A 21356-nucleotide genomic window follows, 5' to 3' on the forward strand; every position below is an offset into this window, starting at 1 on the left:
ATGTGTAGTTTTATATCCAACATATTCTGATTTTAAAACTAAGTTAAAATGATATCTCAAAGATAATCAATAATATAAGAACTAGTTGGTACCAATGTCCTTTTATATGAACTTTAAAGTTTATCTTTATGTTTTAATGTCGCCTGTATATTTTTGTGTTGTTTTTAAAAGGGCCTCTTCTAGTCAACTGTACTGTTGTAGTAGATAGGCCTACCCCTTTTTAGTATTATAATTATTATCATTTTTATTAATATTCTTATCACAATAATTCTTATTTGAAAGAAAGCTTTTAGTTATAGCCAACTTTCTTTCGCTCCTCAATGAGTAGGCCTATCTCCACTTCCATCCTTTGTTTTCTTCGACAAATACAATACAAGAAATCTTTTGACTCACTCACTCAATCTCCCGTATTTTTTATTATTTATCTTGAGAAAGTGACGAAATTGTATCCTTCCGTTTTTACCGCTGTCTAGTATCCAATCTTCCTGAAGGCATCACCTTTTTTTATGTAGCCACAATAGTTATTATTTACTTTTTTTTAAATAGAAATCTGTCAAGATACCTGGACGCACTATGAGTACAGTTGTTACAAACACTTCGAAGTCAAATTGAATTGGACAGAAGCACTAAACAGTTGTATAGAACATAACGCTACTTTAGTAACAATTTCATCGAGCGAAGAAAACGATTTTATTTATACATTTTCTCCTACACAAATATGGATTGGATATAGCGACAGACTGAAAGAGGGCGAATGGCGTTGGACAATAGAATTTGAAAATTCGTGTTTTTTGGGTAATCTACTTAATAGTATTCCGTTACACTTTTAGTTTACGTCATAGGGTAATTGTTGACGAGTATGTTTTGAATATAATATGGAAATATTAAATCTTTGCATATTTCTATTGAGTTTTCAAAGACATAGTTTATATTAATAAAAAAAAATAATGTTATGTTTTTTTTTACTTTTCTTAGATTGGGATGACGGACAACCAGATGATGAAACTCAAAATACCATAGAAAGTGCAGATTGCTGTGTGATTCGTAAAACCATCGGATGGAGAGATCAAGACTGCATGCATAAATTATTCTATGTTTGTGAACAGAGTAAATGATGTTATATTGAAATCTTATTTTTAAATAACTAACCAATCACTATATCCTATCGGTTTGTTCAGCTAAATTATCCTAATATAATATTTTCATATATACAGATACAAAAAATACAGCAAAATATGAAGAGAAAATATAATAAGCCTGATACCTTTCTAAAGCATCTTTGTAAAATGTTCCATACATGCCCCAGTTGAAAAAGAAACCGATATATAGACCTATATAGATGTTCCTATATTGTCTCCACGTGTACAGTATGTGTCATGTAAATGAATTGCGTTTATCAGTTTATTCTTTCTTCATCAAATGTCAAAATAGTTTTACCTGTTTTATTATTTTTACTGGATTCACACACAGCTCAAGATTATCCTATGCAGAAGAATCTGTGTAATGCAACACATTCAACTATAACCAAGAATGAAGAACAGGACTATACAGAGATGTATTCAGAAATCTATAACGTATCTTTAAATACAACTGCACACTTAGGACTTGATTACGAATGGTCAAACGGAACCACAAGAGGTCAAGGTAAGTACACAAAATGTAGAAACAGTAAAGCATCTGACATTCATATAGAATAAGAGCCGTATTAAATATTCGACTATGTCCATAAAAACATGGAAACTTGCTCCAACTATTACTATTTACACATGGTTTATTTTTCTTTGATATTTTCTTAGAAAATACTTTACTGTTTGAAGGAATACACTCCATTATTGACGATTTCAATCCGTTTGAACTACTGGATGTTGGTGAAATACAATACTTCGCATATGAAAATGAAGTTGGTAAGTTGACTTGAAAAACTTTGGATATTGTACTACAGTATTTTGTAGCATTGATAAATGTATATTATTGTTTTTAAATGACTGGTGCCATAATATACAATACAAATAAGTGATATAATAATAATATTAAAAAGATTAGGTTTCTAAAGTACAGTAATACATTTTTGTATTGATTTACAGATGGCTTTTTATTCAAAGTAGACACACTCAACATCTCCGATGTACCGATAACGTCTGTTCAAGATGGTGTTCTAGTTTCAATAGCGGCAGCCGATATCGAGAGTAAGTTCTACCCTAACACCTGTATATTATGCAATATTCTAGTTCCATTTCAGACGCACTTTTATACGTAAAACCATAAATACTGAAGCATTTAGGATGTTTGTTTGTAAGCTGTCCTGCCCAAAGAGCTACACAGTAGTAAGTTTCTGTGACAGCAGCTCGTATTTTTTAGCATTACTGCAATAAAACAAACTTTCGCAAAACAAAATTTCCCATTATCTACGCAACGTTTTAACACTTAGCAAGTATCTGTCTACAAACAAACCACAACTAATTTGAATAAAATACCGACAGGTTTGTAAACATTATCGTAATGATTTTTTTTTCAAGTAAATAAATCCAGAAAATAAAGTTTTCTTTCATTTCATTTAACATTTACAGTGGGACCATACTTGTTGGTTAGTTATGTTCAAAATATCTCAAGCGAAGAAGAATGTTCAAAGTAAGTTAAACGCTATTCATTTCAGTCTACTCAGCTGTAAATCAGTACCTGCGGCGTGTAAAGGAACTGGCCACCCTACTACACAAGGCTCAGTAAAATGAGCTCCCGGCAGCTCATTCCCCTACGTTCAGAAATAAATACGGGACATTCCTTACATTGCCGTACATTATTTTGCATTTTCAATTGCGTCTAAAATATGTTTTATGTTTTTTTAAAGTTATATTTATATTTAAACCGGTAATTGTGTATAATGCTTTCTACTTATACTTTAAGCGAACGGAAAATACATAGAGCCTATTTGTTTTGGTTTAATATTTAGGCAAATACATTTCAGACCACATTATTTTCTCGCAGCTAGGCCTACGTCTTGTCTTTGAGAGGTTTCCATCTACTAATCCAAATCGTCAATAATTAGAAAACATAAGGGTAAACATATATATGTTTAATAAGGAAATCTGCCCTCTGGCCATCTCTTTGTTTTGTAAAAATGTTTTCATACTATTTTTAAAACTGTTTAATCTGCAGGCAGTATCAATGTGTGTCTGTCATCGTATCCGTCTACGCGTTTGATAGTTCTAGAAACTCGTTGAGCACTAATGTTGAAATTGTTTACCCGTATACAGAGGTAATGTTATGCTACATATATCGAATCACAATTATACCGTAAAACCTCGAAGAAAGCCCATGGGATTCTTCTTTTTTAGGAAACTTGGATAGGCTTTTTTTTTAGGTAACTTTTGCAAACCTCTTTTCAAGATTCTTTTGGAGGTGTTACGAAATTTTTAATTTATAATCATTAATAATCTAAATGCAATTCGGACTTTTTCTTTCGCTTTTTTCCCTTTTCCTTTTTTAAATTTTTATTTTCTTTATTTTTAAATTTTTTTTTAAACAATTTTTTCCCCTTTTTCTTTTTTTTCATTTGTACTACTTTTTTTATTCTCTTTGAATTTTCCAATTTTTTTTTTTTTTATATTTATCTCTATTTTTCATCTTTAATTTCCGCTTTTCATTTTTTATTGTTCCTCCTATTTTCAAATTGTTTTCCTTTTCTCATTTCTTGTCTAGTTTGTTCCCTTTTTACTATTTTATTCCTATTTTTTCGACTATTCTTTTTAGTTTATTTTTTATCTTTTTTTTTGTTCTTTTTCCCATCCATCCTCTTAAGGCATTGGTATAGTCATTGCCATTAATGAAATACTACTGTTTTTACATAAATTGAGATATCACTATCAATTTGTAACTGTATCCATACATATTCTTTTTTTTTTAGTTTTTTCTCACAATTTATTCCTGTTTTTTCCCTCATTTTTCTTATCAACCTCAACATCTTCCTCACCTTTACCGCCTACATCCTCATCTTTCAACTGTGTATAAAAGTTACTACTACTAAATCAACTATTATTATATGTATTATCATCAACATCATCATAAGAAACCATTTTTTATCACCACAAGTAATAGCGTACACCTTTTTTTTCAGTCTGTTTTGATGACGAAAACAATAGCCGACACTTACGAAAATAGTTCTGTAGATTTTGTGTGCCATTTTAAAGATGACAATGATTCAATTAACGTCACGTAAGTTAATTGACTTTAAAAATAGTTTTTGCAATAGTAGTAAATTATGATGTTACTTTAAGCTTGGTTCCCACTAGGACGTAAACTCAATGTGGTGTGAGTGTTAACCAATGACAAGCGACAAAATCCATCGCTTGAGATTGGCCAACTCACTTACGTTGCGTTACGTCCTTGCGTCTCTAGTGGGAACCAAGCATTACCGTCTTCCCAATTTCATCTTCTTTATCATAATCATAGATTTTGTGTTTTAAATGTTAAGTGATTGGTCGACCAAAGGGTGTGTCACCATAATTAATGGAGAGGTTCTTACGGACGGTTTCGTCTGCGCCTGTTCTCACCTGACGTCATTTGCGATTCTGATGGTCCCTGGTAAGGTTATTCAAAAGGTAGGTCATATTATTAGGAAGTTCGCGTGCAAATAAACACAGTTGCTCAACCGGCTTGGTATATGTATTTATATATTTGCCACATGTCAATCTAAGACGAATAGCTAAACGGATGATAATGATGGTATTTCTATTTTCTTTTATTTTAGTGTAATTGTTTATATTTGTTTTTGTTTTTTGGGGTAATGGAATACATCAGAAGACGGTGGATGATGAGAAGGTTGCGTTGTCTATCCTAACATATATTGGACTTTCTACGTCAATTGTGTTTCTCACTATTACACTCGTTATCATATGTAGTTTTGAGTATGTATTTTTTGTTGTTATGTTATATAGAAAAATCTCCAAATATGGACTGTTTCTCCGTACTGTAGTACAGAGATTTGTTTTTCGAAAAATTGCTAAATACTGTATCCTACATATCAATAAATGTATGTATTAAGGTAACATGCGCCACGCCAGTTTATCAAAAAAAAAATACCGGGATCAAAATTTGACCAATTTTCGAAATGCTCCCTGTTTTTCAGAATAAATGGCTAAATATTCTACGCATTTCAACTTGTTCAAGAAATAAAAGGGATTTCGACATATCTTATTATATGGCACAATAAGATGACATTAAACTTAAAATTTAATTTACTTTTTAAAAGTAGATATTTTTGAATTTTTTTTCTCAAATTCCTCGACCGTTTAATTTTTCGCCATAACTGCTCAGGACTATGGCTCAGCTATCATACTTTATGTGACACATTTTGTAAACAGAGCTTTAGATGATGTTAGAACAATAGACGCTCATAGATAACAATATTATCACATAATAATAGAATTGTTTTAAAAATTAGCAGTGCTTTAAACAAAAAATCCCATAATTTGTCAACAAACAAATCTGCTATAATGAACCGATTTATGAACATTTAATTTTGCAGGGAATTGAGAAACTTAGAGCGATTTAAAATATTACGTCATCTAGTCACGTCTTTATTGTTCGCATACATTTCTTTCTTACTTATTGAAATAAACACAGGTAGTAAGGTAAGTCTTATTGGGTTGACAAAATATATAAAAAAAGAAATGCACGACTCCTTCCCTCATCTTGGGAAGGCCACTTAAGCCTGTTTTCATGTCGACGTAACGTTACGGCGAGTTTCCTTGAGTTTTCGAATCGTTAAAGTTGTAAATAAAATAACAATAACGATGATCGAGCCGGTTCAACCTCAACGATTGCAGATTTCAACGGTTTTTAACGTTGATTTTTACCCATTTTTCCTGTGAACTCAACACAACTCGCCATGACGTTACGTCGACATCAAAACAGGCTTTATGGATAGGTTAGGCTAAGTTTGATGCCACGCGTGAAAGACACGTATTATCACTATGTATACTAAACAAGGCTATATTATACACGGCTGCAGTTACGTGCACAAATTTGAGCTAGTGTTTACCGACCGCTCGACCGACCGACATAGTGAGCTGTGGAGTCGCGTTTGTACACGACTAAAAATAGATAGATATAAAGCCGAGAATCTACTGATTTCTCACCCAAAATACTTATAGAAAAACACGATAAACAGCAAGAGTTTTCAGAAATATTCCAATTAGGTTTCTAGAGGTATTGTTTCAAACATTAACCATATTTATTTTGTATCACATGACTCAATAATGGAAAACTTGTAAATACAAAGACGGAGAATTTGCTGGTTTTCTCTAAAAATGCTTCTCGAAAACAAGACGCAAACCGTTTTTGAGGTTCACTTTTCAATTATTTTCAAGCGAAACAATTAAATAATAATACCTCAAATTGTTTTAAACTAGTTTATCCCTCAACCGATAATTCTTCAGCTATTTAATCTTTCTAAAAAGCATTTTGAAGACTGTATTTTGTTCTATTTATAGGTCATATGTACGTTTCTAGCTGGAAATTTACACTACACAATGCTGACGTCATTTACTTGGATGTTGATATTTTCAACGGATATTTACTTGAAGATCAAGCATCCATTTTTAAATCATTATAAGCGATATCGAACATGTCGATATGTTGGTTGGATTTCACCCGGTGTATTCGTTACAATATCTATTATTATCAGACGCGACAACTACATCGCATCTGAAATGTAATTACAATTCACTTTGACACAATACACCCGATTCTCGGTCTGTATTTAGATTTCTCCAGTATCACAGACACATTTCGTAATATAACATCACATGTGTTTCACCTCACATGATACAGGCTCATTATTTTATATATGATATGAGATGCTGTATTACCAAATATTCCTATGATACTGGGCAAATATTGTAGTATATGTAAAGATACAGTAAGAATCGGATACATAGTCATACTGTAAAGGCCCATTCATACTACTACGACGATAGATAAATATGCATTTCCTACAGAAAGCAAAAGAAATGAGAAAAGTGTTCATCCTAAACTATAGGATAACCATTTATATTGTTTTTGATCAAATAAAACAGTTTCAATCCAATCAGATAGCGTCATGACCAAGTAACAATAAAATCATGACGATACAACGATTTAATTATTATATTATGACGTCATTTTGTTGGATTTTTGAAAATATTAATCTCATCGAAGACAGTATCCTACAGATTTAGTATGAAAACTGTTCTAATTTCTTTGGTTTTATGTAAAGTTCTGTCTACACTATCAAACTTTATATGACAAAAAATGTGATGTGCCCATATATGGACATGATGATGTCATATCATTACCATATTTGGGTATATCACTACTATATTTGGGCACATCACACTTTTTTTTATCAAACTAGTTTGATAGTGAAGACAGAGCTTAAGAGAAATATATATATTTATCTAGTTGTTGTCGTTGGTTATAGTATGTAGTATAAACGGGGCTTAACTCTTTTAGTGAAATATTGAATTTAACCTCTAAATATCCCATATCATCATTTCAGTTGCTGGATCAACCCGGAGTCTGAAGCCATGTACACATTAATAGCGTTTATTTTCATCATTGTTTCGGTAAATAATTGTTTCTATTTTCTTAAAATGAAACATTTGATAAATATACTTAAGGTTTCTATGGCATTGAAGATTTCCATTTTGGCTTTCCATATTTTTCCTTAAGCTTGGTTCCCATTAGAACGTAACGCAAGGACGTAAACGCAACGCAAGCGTTTTAACCAATGACAAGCGAAGTTATAGACAGTTAGCAATCACAAGCGAATAAGCCATCGCTTGTGATTGGTCAATTCATTTGCGTTACGTTACGTCCTTGTGTTGCGTCGATAGTGGGAACCACGCTTTACAGTAAAATTTAATAAGTCCACTAACTTAATTTATGTGAGGTTAACTTAATCATAATAATTAATATTCTCGACAGCAATTTCACGCTTTCAATGCTTGTTGTACCCGAAAGGTTATGGTTTTTCTACAAACAATTGGCCTAACATGGCCTAAGACGTCCTAAGTTTGTGGCTTTCGCTCTCTGCGGTTGAAATCCATTATTGTAGGCGACGATTGTACATTGCATAGTCCGCGGGAAGTATTTTGTTATTTAAATTAGTAGAAGCGTTCTAATATACAGTAGATAGGCCCTGTGACGTCATTAAAACATTATATTCTAGACCTACTCGCAGCATTCATTTGAACTTTGCCATTTTTAGAAAACTTGTTTTTTAATATTTTAAATTTTTATCGCGACGCTTTCAATTAAGCCACGCAGTGGTATGGTCGCTGGTAGTCAAATTAAAGCGCTGCTTTTTAGAAACCTAACATGATTTAAAAGCGCTGTTCGTTCGTTAATGTATGGTTAATTATTTAAATCTATGTTAATGTTCATAATGAGTCATGAAGACGGACTGTAGTAGGCCTACAAAACCCACGACTCCATATACACAAAATAAAAACATACAAATAATATTTTAAGAAGAGAACGTAAAAAAAGTACAGGTATAATTTATAACATAAATATATTATGTTAATATTCGTTCATTACAGATTGTTTTAGTGGAACTAATTATCATCGGATACGAAGCATTTATGAAATCACAATCGCCAAACAAAACACAGCAAGAACTAAGCAATGGAAATCAAATCAGGTTTGTTATGAAGTTAATACGAGGTTTACCAATGTACCTCACAAGGGTCGAATAGATATCCAGGGACCTCATATACATTTAAAATACCAATGGTCATTGAGGTACCTCATAAAAACTGTCAATACAACTATTTATCCAGATGCCTCAAAGAACCTTTCAATAGGCTGCATTTGGTCACCTAGTAGGTACTTCATAAAATCTTTCAATACAGTGGTTATCCAGGTACCCCATGAACGCTTGAATGGTTATCCAGGGACCTAATGAATATTTAAAATACAAGTGGTTATCCAGGTACCTCATACAACAGTTTGTACTAACTTTCATACACAATTGGGCCTCAGATATTAAAAAAACTCACTATACTACTACTGTTTTGATAAAAGATAATAATGATGAATGATTAAAATAAATAACTATTAACACAATGCCATTCAACTTCTTCCTTAGGTCATTGTTTTTTCGACTTTTACTCCTTGCTCCAGTTGTCGGAATTCCATGGATGTTCGGTATTCTTCTGAGTCTTTATTTCTCTGACGTCATCGAATATATTTTTGTTACTCTCAACTCAACACAAGGTTTCCTTATTTGGTTGTCTCAGTGTTTCTTCAGTAGCGAGGTAAAATCAAATTTTCTAAAACTACATTCAGCTTCTGAATAACAGTCACAGTTTCATGGAACGAAATTCTTTATATTTTGGGAAACTGAAGTGTAAACATAGTTTAATTCACAACAACAGCTATTATATTTAAATTGGTTTGGTTTATATTGGGATGTTTGACAAAGGTTGTATTATTCAGAAGGGGTGTAAAATTGAGGACACTACTATTTAATACGCCGTTCTTACCTAGCACTTAATGTTTAAAGCTCAGGTACAGGCATGAATTTTAAATATAATATCTGGTTAATTGTACATAAATCAAATATTTGTAACAGAAATCAAAACGAAAAAACATGAATTTCGCTTAATATGGACAAATACAAAATTTGGCATAATTCTGCCATAAAAACCAGGAAGACTTTTTTTCAGTAGTTAGGTAGTTTAACCTAATGTAATAACATGTCTGGTGACTCCCTAGAAGGTGAAAAAAGATAGTGGATATACGGTGGATAATTTTTGCTATAGCATGAAAATAAAAATCTGAAGTTGAATAAAAATACCAGAAATGTAAAATTCAAGTTATATTACATATATTTAGTCATCTGATAACATTTTTTACCACACCATTTATTTTTCATAGCTTTTTAAAATGCCTCTCTATTTACAAAATTTGTGTACAAAAGAATAGAGATTTTACTGTGTAATTTGAACTATCCCCCCACTGATAAGAAAGTGCTTATTTTCAACAAGCTCGTGTAACACAAATAAAATCCCAAAAATTATGAAACATAGGGGAAACTATAGATCAATAATTATTGGAATGTATGATCAATAGAAATTTTTTGCCCGCACCTGGCCTTTAAAGCCTCAAAGCGTTTTACATTTATTAGTGGTAAAAACATACTTCCATAATGTTGCAGCTAGTGATCAGCCCAATTTGTGTTTTGACCTCACCAGCTACCCATTTGTTTTCACCGGGGTGGAGAGAGCCAAACATAAGTAAAGTGTCTCTCCAAAGGATACACGCAATGCAACAAGCATTGGACTAGAACTCCCAATATCGGGATTGAAAGTCCACTGCACCACACTTTGTTGTAAATGAAAACTCATAAAATAGGTCAAAAAGATCAAATATAATTACAAAGTGCCCAAACTAAATAATAATTATAAAAATAGAAGTTAATATTATGAAGATATTTTTTGGTTAACACTATAATTGTATGTATAATTATAATTATTTTGTTTTTCTAGGTCAGGTCAACGCTTAGGAGACATTATAGAAGATCGGTAAATGCTGAATAAGTCATTGAATAAGACTAAAAGATATGAAAAAAAAACTGATTGGCATGCTGTGTATGTGTATTTGCAGTTCAGACAGTTTTAGAAAAAATAGCAAAGCAAAGATATTTGCATTTAAAATTATTTAAATAGATATGTACAGACCGAGTCTGAGAAATTTTTTCTATTTTGCCCAGTTTACCATTCCATATTTATTTATTTATGAATGATCACTGGGCAGTTGAGTGTATTTTAACTTATGTAAATTAATAAAGCAATATTTCTTCATTTTACACACACAATTTTAGTAATAAAATTTCTTTATTAAACTGTTGTACAGTATGATGGAGCCTAGATGGTTTAGATTAATGCTATTTATAGTCAACATTGCAAATTATTAATTTTAATACAACTGTTCATTTTTTGAATATTTTAAACGAAATATTGATAGTTACAATTGTAGCTGTATACTCCATTTTTCAACTTGGATCCAACCGATGAGCTGAAAAAGATAATATTCACAAATTGAAATATTACTAAACTAATTATATATCAAAGAAATGAAAGTGAATAGAAATATATAGACAAAGTAAACTATAGTTTCCATAAGCACTCTGCTTGAAAAGTGCCCGCTGGAATACTGCAAGTGTAGAAAAGTGGAGATCTGCGATTGATATTTTAGTTATGTTATTTATATATGTATGTACTGTATTTTATTATCTTTTCGTATATAAAATTAGCAAATTGTTTGATTCAATTTAGGTATTAATAATGCAGATATAGTTTTTTTAATGTCTGTATAATTAGTATTACACATACTGTTAGTTTTCCCTATTTTATTTTAATATATACGGTAAATCTTCTGGACATGCACAATATGTGAATTGTTACACTGATTTAAGACAATAAATATAAGCTTACATTGTTTAGGTATCCTGAGTGATTCGTTGTCTGCTATAGTGCATTCGTGAAGAACGTCATGAAAACGGTAGAGCACCCTTAGACTACACTCCTCACCCAAACAAGGGTTGAAAAATCCTGGTAAACTAGCCTAAAATAAAAAAACATAAAAAATAGATGATTATTTGAACTGAATTCAACTAAAAAAAAAACATCAAGCTAAAAACACACTTATATTATGTCAAGATAAACTTCCTATGTACACCCAATTGAGTGACCGATGAATGAATTGGTGGGTAAAGTCTTTGTGTATGTTGCTGCTGAAGATCATTCTTAAAAACTGATACCCTGATGATTATTATAAAAAACACAAAAATAAATTATCATTGTCATCATAGTACCACAATGTGGTTGAATAACGTGAAGTTTTAACTTGTATTGGACGCAATGACTGTTATTTACATTGCATCTAAAAACTGCACTATGGCAATTAGTTTAATGGCCGGGTTCTCCACAATTGTATGTCTACAAGCTTAAATTTTCAAGTTAAGCCTTGTCTACACTATCAAACTTTATGTGACAAAAAAATGTGATGTGCCCATATATGGACACTATGATGTCATATCACTAATTTGGGCACATCACTACCATATTTGGGCACATCACTACCATATATGGGCACATAACATTTTTTTGACACATAAAGTTTGATAGTGTAGACAAGGCTTTAGTTTGTTCAGTTGATAACAAGAATTACACGGAACAACACGGAAACAAAAACTACACAAACCAGAAGTGGTGCTGATGGTAGTCTATGAGTGCTGCTTACATGGATAAACTAACATTCAATTACTTGTCTCTGTGAAGGATTGTTACAACTTGAATACACATTAACTCACCAACACTCCTATCAGACAATGGTAAATTCCAAGAATCCTGGAGTAGGTGCCACTTACATGGATAAACCGAAATTGAATTTTTAAATCTCCGTGAAGAGTTTTACAACTCAAATACCCTATAAGACAATGGTATGGTACATTCCAAGAACCTTAGAGCAACTAACACACATTTCTTTTCGAGACATTTAGAGGTAACATGTTTGAATGAAAAGCTACACATTGTCTCCACCCCTATCAGAAAATGTACATTCCATAAGCCTTGACCATCAGGTTATGGCATAATGTATCTACTAACCTTTGATGCGTCTGTAAGAATTAACCTGGAATCTTTCACCTGGCTTTGCAAAGGTACTGTAACATCAATGACATCACTACTAACTCCATTATTCTCTCCACCAGCGGTCATAGAATTTTCCACTAAAAGCTTTCCATACCAAGCACGGATAATTATTAGACCTCCCACAGCTTGCTCCGTTTCTATGATCCTTTTCACAATTTCAGTCATCAAGCGAACCTGACAAATTATAAAATGTAAATTTTTCCTGTTTAAAATGAAATATATACTGTAGGTTTTTCACTTTTAATGGTAGAATCAGGCAATAGACATTTGGACCAAGCCTTTTTTGGAATTTCTTGGAGTGATGCAAACTTATTCTTAATAATTTACATTTTGGAGTGACTCATTCTTGGAGTATTCGTAATATTAACAGACATTAGAACTTACTCAAACTTATCTATCAATAGACATATTGAATGACTACACCTTATTACATTTGACTACAACTTATTTGGAGATACTCAAACATAGTAATTGATATTCATAATTTGTTAATTTGTTGTTCATTAAAATGTTTCAATTTACACTGCAAATGCAAAAAAGAAAAAATAATGATAATAATTTACCTCAGTCTCTGCTTCTTTTTTCTTTTCATTTGAGGTACTAGCATTCTCCTCCCTTTTCTTTTGTATATCTCTAAAATATCAATAAAACCATCAATTATTTTTGTGATCGTGCATCGTAACACTAATAAATAAAATAAAATTCCCATCAGTTTACCTGTCCAATGGACAGGCACCATCTAATAAGTGAAATCATGACGACCTCTCTGTGACAAGATTGCAAGAGAATTACTGAACACAGAATTCAGTCTTAAATAAATTGGTCTAAAACTAATTTTATACAAATAACTGTTTTTCTGTGTAGTTTTATGATAAATTGATAGAAGACAACGTTTCAGACAACGTTTCAGATAGTGCTATTATAACAGATAATTTATAAAGGTGAGTGATAAAAGTATTATTTCCTCAATTTTGTTTTTTTTTACCTAATTTAAGGTCACACACTACATTTTATGTAAATATATATATATGAACTTATTTCGATAATTTTTTTCGTCTTTAAATGGGTAAAAATGAGAAAATTAAGTTGATTCTAATAATTTTAGTGGCCCGCTATAAATTTCAACACGCATCGTGCACGGACTGATATTTTCATATTGTGATGTGATGCACCCACTTCAATCGATCGCATGAAAGGGTAAACAAAAAAAAGAACCATAACTTTTCAGCTAAAATACGAGGTCTTGCCCAATTTGTATTAACGGATTCTGCCAAAAAAGGAAAGACAATTAATTCAGCAACGCGACAACGCCAGGTTAGGCCTATAGCGAGCGTACGATGTTCGTACGTTACCGCTCCTAATTAAGCTATGCCTAGAAACGTCTACAAGAGAACTTTCGATTCTTGGTTTAGTCAATTTTCCTACACAATTTTTTCTACTTTAAAAATTATCTTATAAAGTGTTATGGATTGATTTATAAATAGTTGCACATTTTTCACAATAAGGGAAATACTGTATGCCTTTCCTGGAATGGAGGTTAGTGCTGGCATAAATAGTGAATTTACATTTACTGTACTTACTCTTCTTTCATTTTAGCCAAGAATGGATTGACAATAATGACTTTTACAAGCCAATAGACAGCAATTGGTAAAACAGTTCCGTAGAAAATGGCATTCGGTGCGATTTCCTGAGATAAATGAATTGGAAAAACAAACGTTTGGTTTGCTCGGTTTAATCTGAAAGAAAGAATTTAGAAATAGTTAGGAAAAGGTACAGGTATAAAAATATATTTTTGCAATCATAACTATGTACCAAGGATTGATGCAAATCTATTGTGAAAGATGATTGGTTAGTTGGAGAGCGACAGAGTGTGACCATCTAAATGTAATCTTAATTGTTTTGTGACTTACTTTATTTTAACTGTTACTCCAACAGGTACACCTACTGTGACCTTTGCCCCTAATCGACTGTGTTGCGATATTTTCTTCTCAATACCATATTCAAACATAGCACCAAAACTTCCAGCCCTTTCAAGAATAAAACATACATACAGTATTGTAATAGTATATAATTAATGAATGTTTATGAGTGCAATGGTCAAAATAATTAGATGTCAGATAAAAGGTTCACATTTTTTTAAAGAGAGCTTTAAAAACTGGAAACTACAGTATCTTGACCCAAATTCTTGTTTTAAACCATTCAGAATACCAGAATGTTTTGGAAAACCAGACATATTCCACCATAGTCCAAGTGTGTCCGTTATTGAGAGAGTTGACTGTACTTACTTTGCAGAAACACTTAATTTCGCCTCATCCCTTTCAAACTTCTTGACTAGGTTAACACTTGCAAATGTTGATGGAATACCAAGCTGTAACAAAATAAATGTTTAAGTAAATTGTTAAAGATATAGTATCCCTCAAAAAACAATATTTGTTGAAATTTTTTTTGTTGAAAATATGCCATTTTAATTTCACATAATATAGTTAATATTCAATTAGACCAAAAATCGGATCAGAAAAAAACATATTTAGCTGAAAAAATTTAATTTCAATAAAAAAATAGTCAAATTGGCTTCAAGGTTTTTTGGCTGAATTGAACCATTTATTTTGTCTTTTTATGAGTGAAAATATATATATTTTTTTTCTACTGAAGTGATTAAAATTACAAAATGGCCTATTCAAAATGTTATTTTATTATTTTTTATGTGTTTGAGGGACAATACATCTTTAATGTTAACATGGAGCTCCTTGATTCATAGTGACTTGTCAGTTTTATTTTTATCTGTTTGTGTAGTACAAATACATCAATGAAATTAAATAAATGTATCCATCTATTAAGGGGCATTCCCACCTGTTCCGTTTTGCGGAACGGAAGACGGCGCCGTTCTGTTAAGTAATCGAAAAGCGTTAAAAGAATAGAAGTGTTCACACCAAGTCCGTTCCGTGACAAATGAACGGCCGGTGGAAAAACAGCGGAACGGATCGATCGCTCTTGACTTGATCGAGACGGAACGGAACGAAACACGGTCTACTTTTGACCAATTATAGCCCGTGTTTATATGTAGAAGAAAAATAAACCGTTGTCATGATGCGAGGTCACGGAATACGTGACGGAACAGGTGTGAATGTTTTTCACGGAACGGTAAACGGGCGCGTCATGTTGAAATGAACGGCGCCGTTTTCTGTTCCGCGAAACGGAACAGGTGGGAATGCCCCTTAAAGGACTACTTTGGAATATTGTCTTTAATAAAATACACCTACTGTATATTCTATTTATCAAGTGTGTAACATGTCATAGAGAAAAAAATGGACTAAAACCATATACTAACTTGTAACTGACAGACAAGTCGTGTGTTTGGCGTGTCACGTATCAACATAGACGTCATGGCTGACTGCATTCCCCATTTCCATGTTACGTAGCCGATTGTATGTTTGTCTAACTGCCTGGCTACAACTACAAAATAGTAAAACATATGGTAGCTTTCGTCTCTATATTAAAACTCTTTTCACATCGCAACCCATTTATTATTTGTATAACATATAAAAACACACTTCATACATTAAACATCACCTACAAATATTCAGAAGTTTACACACATCATACAAAAGGCCTTGAACCTGTGCCGATTCTATAGCTATGGTTTGCGACGCCGCTGCCTTAACCGCTTGGCCATCGACTATAGCATGAAAACCACAGAGCTACTACACCATTTTTTTTGCAGAGAATGAATATGAATTGTTATCAAATATAATCAAATTCTACAAATGTAGACAAGGTAAAAAAAAAAAGAAAAGATTTTTGGTCAAACTTTCAGATATATATACAATTATAAATGATTTACCTGTAACGAGTGCTGGAGCTAAAAAGCCATGAGGTGTAAGTTGACATATTCCAGACATTGTACCAAAACTATAAAATATAGAAAATAAAATACATACATGATAGAGACTGAAGTGATTAACTTTATTAAAATTACAAAATGGCTTATTTAAAATGTTATTTTATTAATTTTTATGTGTTTGAAAAAGATATAAAAAATATAGAAAATAAAATATGAAAGAGAGATGATGATGATGACATGATAACTATAGGGAGTAAAAGTATAACAATGGATCCAAAATAGTGAACTGGATCAAGATCTTGTCACATTTTGGAGTCTATACCCTTGTTTCATACACAGTAGGCCAAAAAAAAGGTATCATAATATTCATTAAGAAAACTATGATGATGATTAACCAAACCAACCTTCTACGATTAAAATTTTTGAAGACTTTAAGACCAACTTGAGGACCATTTCCACCTGTAACTTGAACCTGAAGATAAGAATAGTAAATACATTGGTGGTTCTTTTCCATAACGGACTGCTTGTCGATCTGTGACTGTGTTTGCTTTGACTATGTAGTTCTTATTAATATATCTATAGCATGAAGTTTTAGATAAATTATTATACAAACAATGAATGTTTATAAGTTTGATGGTGAAAATATTTCATAAGTTGAAAAATTTACTGATTCTATTTTAAACAAGGCAGAGTCAAGTTGAAAATATAGCAGTTAATTTTCATTGAAATTAATATTCTCTCCATTTTTGTTTTATAACACAACTACTTTTATTCAATTTATCGATTATAAATCATTGATGAAGGCATTGCTAGGCTGGGAAGCTAGGCCATTAAAAAAGCCACTGTTCTAAATTTAGTTGCGGAGTAGAACAGTTACAGATGGCAAGCGATCAGTTAACAACGGCGCATGTTTACAGAAATCTGAACGTGCATTAGAGCATGTTAATTATCACCATTAGATATCACTTTTCCATTAGGTAGGGATAATTCCAAATGACATGTGATGCGTAATTAACCCATCAAATTGCAAGAATACAATCAGGTGTGTTATAATATCGATTATGAAATACCTTTTTAATAGTACAATATTCAGAAATCTTAAACTGAAAATATAAAACTAAATGTTTACATACTTCTCCCCAAGATTGGTATGATAGAACCCTACGGAATGATGTCGATATCTCTCCTGATCCATTGCCATTCCGTGTGGACAGGCTTCCTGTAAGTGTTGCTGTGTCAGAGGTCGTTAGTGGGCAGTCTATTGATTGGTTTATTGCCATACTGTTTATCTCAATGCTTGGAAATGACCTGAAATAAACATTCAAGATTTAATTCATCAAATTTATCAACTTATTAAATGATTATAAAAAACAAATGAATTGATTCAATTAAATGCATTTCATGTACATGATTGCATTAAACAATAAAAAATATTGTATAGATTCATGGTGGACTAGCCCGGATTTGGATCAATATTAATATTTCATTCAATGAGCTGAGAATATTTTCAGTACTAGTTGCTTTTGTAGTATGGTACATTGCCTGAAGATGAAATAAGGGGAGTTAATTTTAAATTGAATAGGTGAAGGGGTTATTAAATTACAAAACTCATGTTTCACGTAAAGGAATTAAGTGGAAAATGCTCTCGACTTCTCTGCAAAAAATTCTCAAAAAATTGAATGTAATATAGTATTTATCATATATTATTTTGTAAAACGTTTAAGAAATCTAAAAACCCCAAAACTGGCATGAAGGTTGATACAGTCAAATACAATGTCTATTATCTTGATCACATGCATAAAATGTATTATGAGGTCAATAAAGTTCACAATTCCATTTTTCTTTTAATAAATAGATTTTAAATAATAGTTGCTATTGTATGAGTAAGTTACCTTTCTTCTTCAGGATCAAGGTAATAGTCAAAGACATCAGTGGCGTCAACACCAACACTTATTATCCCCTGAACAAAAAACATTTAATACACAACATTATAATGCTACAAAGGATGATACAGTATAGGTGGATCAAGGATCCAACGATAGAACATTAGTTTATTAGTTCAGAAATACTGCCAACCTAACAGTAATCATGGCTATAAAATAAGCGCAGGACCAAACAACAAGAGAGCAGCATAAAGTGATGTGGTCGGCTAAACTGGTGTAGTCACTGTGTTGTGAGCTAGACAGTGAAATATGTAAGTTTCCTTGTAGTATAGCGCATCTTCTTTTGGTTGAGACGCTAAGGCGTTGGTTCTGTGTGCTCATGTGCATGTTAAAGAACGCAGTACCGGTGTACTGGCCAATTCACCACTAGAAGGACTCCACTGGAAACTAGTCTAAAGAACTTAATATGTTATCCTTAGTTTCCACACCAAAATAATTTAAAAAAATTACAAACAAGAGGAAAGCAAGCTTTAAAACATGGATTAAACAAATTAATTGACGTGATAGGAAGATTAATTTAGTATCAAGGGTGTATATTGAACCCTAAAAAACTGATAACAGTTGCTCTGTTATATCTTGAATCTCTTAAGCTCCGTCTACATACACTATACGGACATGATGATGTCATATCATTACCATATTTGGGCATATTACTACCATATTTGGGCACATCACACAGAGCTTTAAAATTTAAAAATCAAGTGAAAGCAAACTTTGTAAGTACCCTAGGATTGGTGCTTTGTTGTAATCGTCGCTCCTCTCTTTGACGTTCTAATCGTTCAAATTCTTCCATTATTTCTTGCGGTGTCCTTGTTCGTGGCACAACATCCCATTCTGCCTCAAGACCTTTCTCTCCATATATGTCATAAATTGCTCTTTTCTGTGGGTCATTTAGAACTATAGAAATGGTTGGTTGGAAAAAATTAATTATTACTACTGATACTACTTTTAGAAAGACAACTCCAACACAATTACAGCCTAATCCATCATGTAGCATGGGCCATTAAATATGGCTGTATCAAATCAACCAATCAGATATACTGTATGTCAGTTCAAAGTTAATATACCTACTACTGTTATGCACTCACAACTTTGCCAGCATTGCAGCCTGTTGAGTAATGCTAGAACGTATTTAATCCTTGCAAAAATGTAAGCACTAAGACTTTATAAAGAAAGTATTTTTAAAACGAAATATACTATTATTACATTCTTTTCTTCTTTTTCAGTGTACCATTCTAAGTTGTTAAATGTTTGTATTTCATTATTAATGTTTTTAATGAATATCTCGGATTAACACCTTAGAATCAGTACATGTACTGTGAGACTGAATACAGTAATAGACAGAAAATAAGAAATATTTTCAATTCAATTCTTATATTCATTTATATATATATATACTTTATTATAAAATTATAACAATAATAGTAAATGACATTAACATAGGAAGGAGCTAGATTAGAAAAAAGTAAGATACATATCGAATCCAGCCTCTATAACATAAAACATAATAGGTTTTTTATTGTTGTATACAGTATATAACCAGTATAATGAGAGATTCAAGCAAGAAAGTAGTCTGATGCAATACGTACTTGCATAAGCTTTTTGCACTTTGTTGAATATCACTTCTGCAGCTTCTTTATCTGTTGAGTTCATGTGTTTGTCGGGATGGTATAACATACACAGACGTCGATAAGATGACTTAAGCTCATCTTCAGATGCCTAATAAAATGGCATTAAAATAAATTATATGCCTTATTATAAGTAAAAATCATGTAAAATGCTATACTATGAATAAGGCGTAATCATTCGTAAACAATAACACAAAAATTGAATCTAAAACTTCTTCCTATTTTAAGCAACAAAACATCAAGTAGGCCCTATTGAATTGATTACGACTGCATGATCAGTTTAGTGTAAATTAATACAAAACCACCAGGACTAGCCTCTAGTAGGGCCTTAGTTCAACCCAGCAAGGGAGAGAACTAGGACTAAGCTAGTACACTATAGGTTTAGTAGCTAAATAGTAGTAGAGACCTAGGCCTAGAGGCCTCCTACAGGCTACAGCGTCAGAAGGTCTGACTGGAGAGTTCCAGCAGCCTCTACACACACCAAACCATCATCCATACATCATACACAACACACTTACAGGTGTACACAAAAAACGACTCTAGGCTAGCTTTTTATTTATTAAAGTCAAATTGACAAAATCTACATGTAAAAATGTGTTTAAATACAATAATTGATTTTCGTATTATTACACCTACATCTTTTCTTGCGTTAAGTATTGAATACAAATCATCCGTTTTCCCACCATCTCTATCACCTATGGGCGCCGCCATCTTGGTTTGTAGCTATGTAAATCACGCCCTCTATCGCGCTTATCTTTATTTCGATCATAATCATGTTTGTGGGAAGTGTTAACATTGTTGTATATAATTATCATACAGGAATATTACTATTACATAATTAAACACATTTTGTAATTACAGTAATTACACGACTGACCCTGCCAACCTTTCAACGGTCTTTTTGGGTAAAAATACAATACGGCATAAACAACGCGCGCGTAGAAACATCAAACAGGTAATACGGGATATATTACCCTTCTGATCCGCTTGACTGAGTAAATGGGCGTAATACGGAATTATATCTCATACTGAATAATCGGATTACAGAATTCACGTAAAATTCAGATAAAAAGTGTTATCTCTTAGTGTACGTGAATTCTGTAATCCGATTGGTCAATATGTACGTCGTGAGGAGGTGGTTTCCCGAATGATCGTAAAATCAAAACGGCACTGGGTATGACCAACTAGCGTTATTGTCACCGACTAGTCATCCATTCATAGAAGTACTGATGTAGTAGCCTACCTGTAC

General features: G+C 32.3%; 2 protein-coding genes across 2 annotated transcripts; one reads left to right on the forward strand and one right to left on the reverse strand.

Moving 5' to 3' along the window:
* The first annotated feature begins 1553 nt into the window (after window positions 1-1553).
* Window positions 1554-10647, forward strand: LOC144835430 (adhesion G-protein coupled receptor D1-like). The gene is made up of 14 exons (XM_078690515.1): window positions 1554-1644; window positions 1797-1904; window positions 2085-2186; window positions 2568-2628; window positions 3154-3253; window positions 4112-4209; window positions 4469-4595; window positions 4795-4901; window positions 5522-5627; window positions 6489-6709; window positions 7535-7601; window positions 8580-8680; window positions 9128-9296; window positions 10530-10647. The coding sequence occupies exons 1-14, from the start codon at window positions 1554-1556 to the stop codon at window positions 10578-10580; spliced, it is 1509 nt and encodes a 502-aa protein (XP_078546641.1). The 3' UTR covers window positions 10581-10647.
* LOC144835109 (dnaJ homolog subfamily C member 11-like) lies at window positions 10392-20819 on the reverse strand. Its single transcript, XM_078690149.1, has 15 exons — window positions 20744-20819; window positions 20069-20198; window positions 19204-19376; window positions 18429-18496; window positions 17670-17844; window positions 16941-17008; window positions 16537-16604; window positions 16024-16148; window positions 14981-15063; window positions 14606-14722; window positions 14276-14431; window positions 13259-13328; window positions 12651-12869; window positions 11478-11607; window positions 10392-11058 (listed from the first exon to the last, which is right to left on the reverse strand). The coding sequence occupies exons 1-15, from the start codon at window positions 20816-20818 to the stop codon at window positions 11036-11038; spliced, it is 1680 nt and encodes a 559-aa protein (XP_078546275.1). The 5' UTR covers window position 20819; the 3' UTR covers window positions 10392-11035.
* Between the last annotated feature and the right edge of the window lie 537 nt (window positions 20820-21356).

The sequence above is a fragment of the Antedon bifida genome, chromosome 2, assembly GCF_963402885.1.
Source record: "Antedon bifida chromosome 2, ecAntBifi1.1, whole genome shotgun sequence".
In the NCBI taxonomy this organism is placed as follows: Eukaryota; Metazoa; Echinodermata; class Crinoidea; order Comatulida; family Antedonidae; genus Antedon; species Antedon bifida.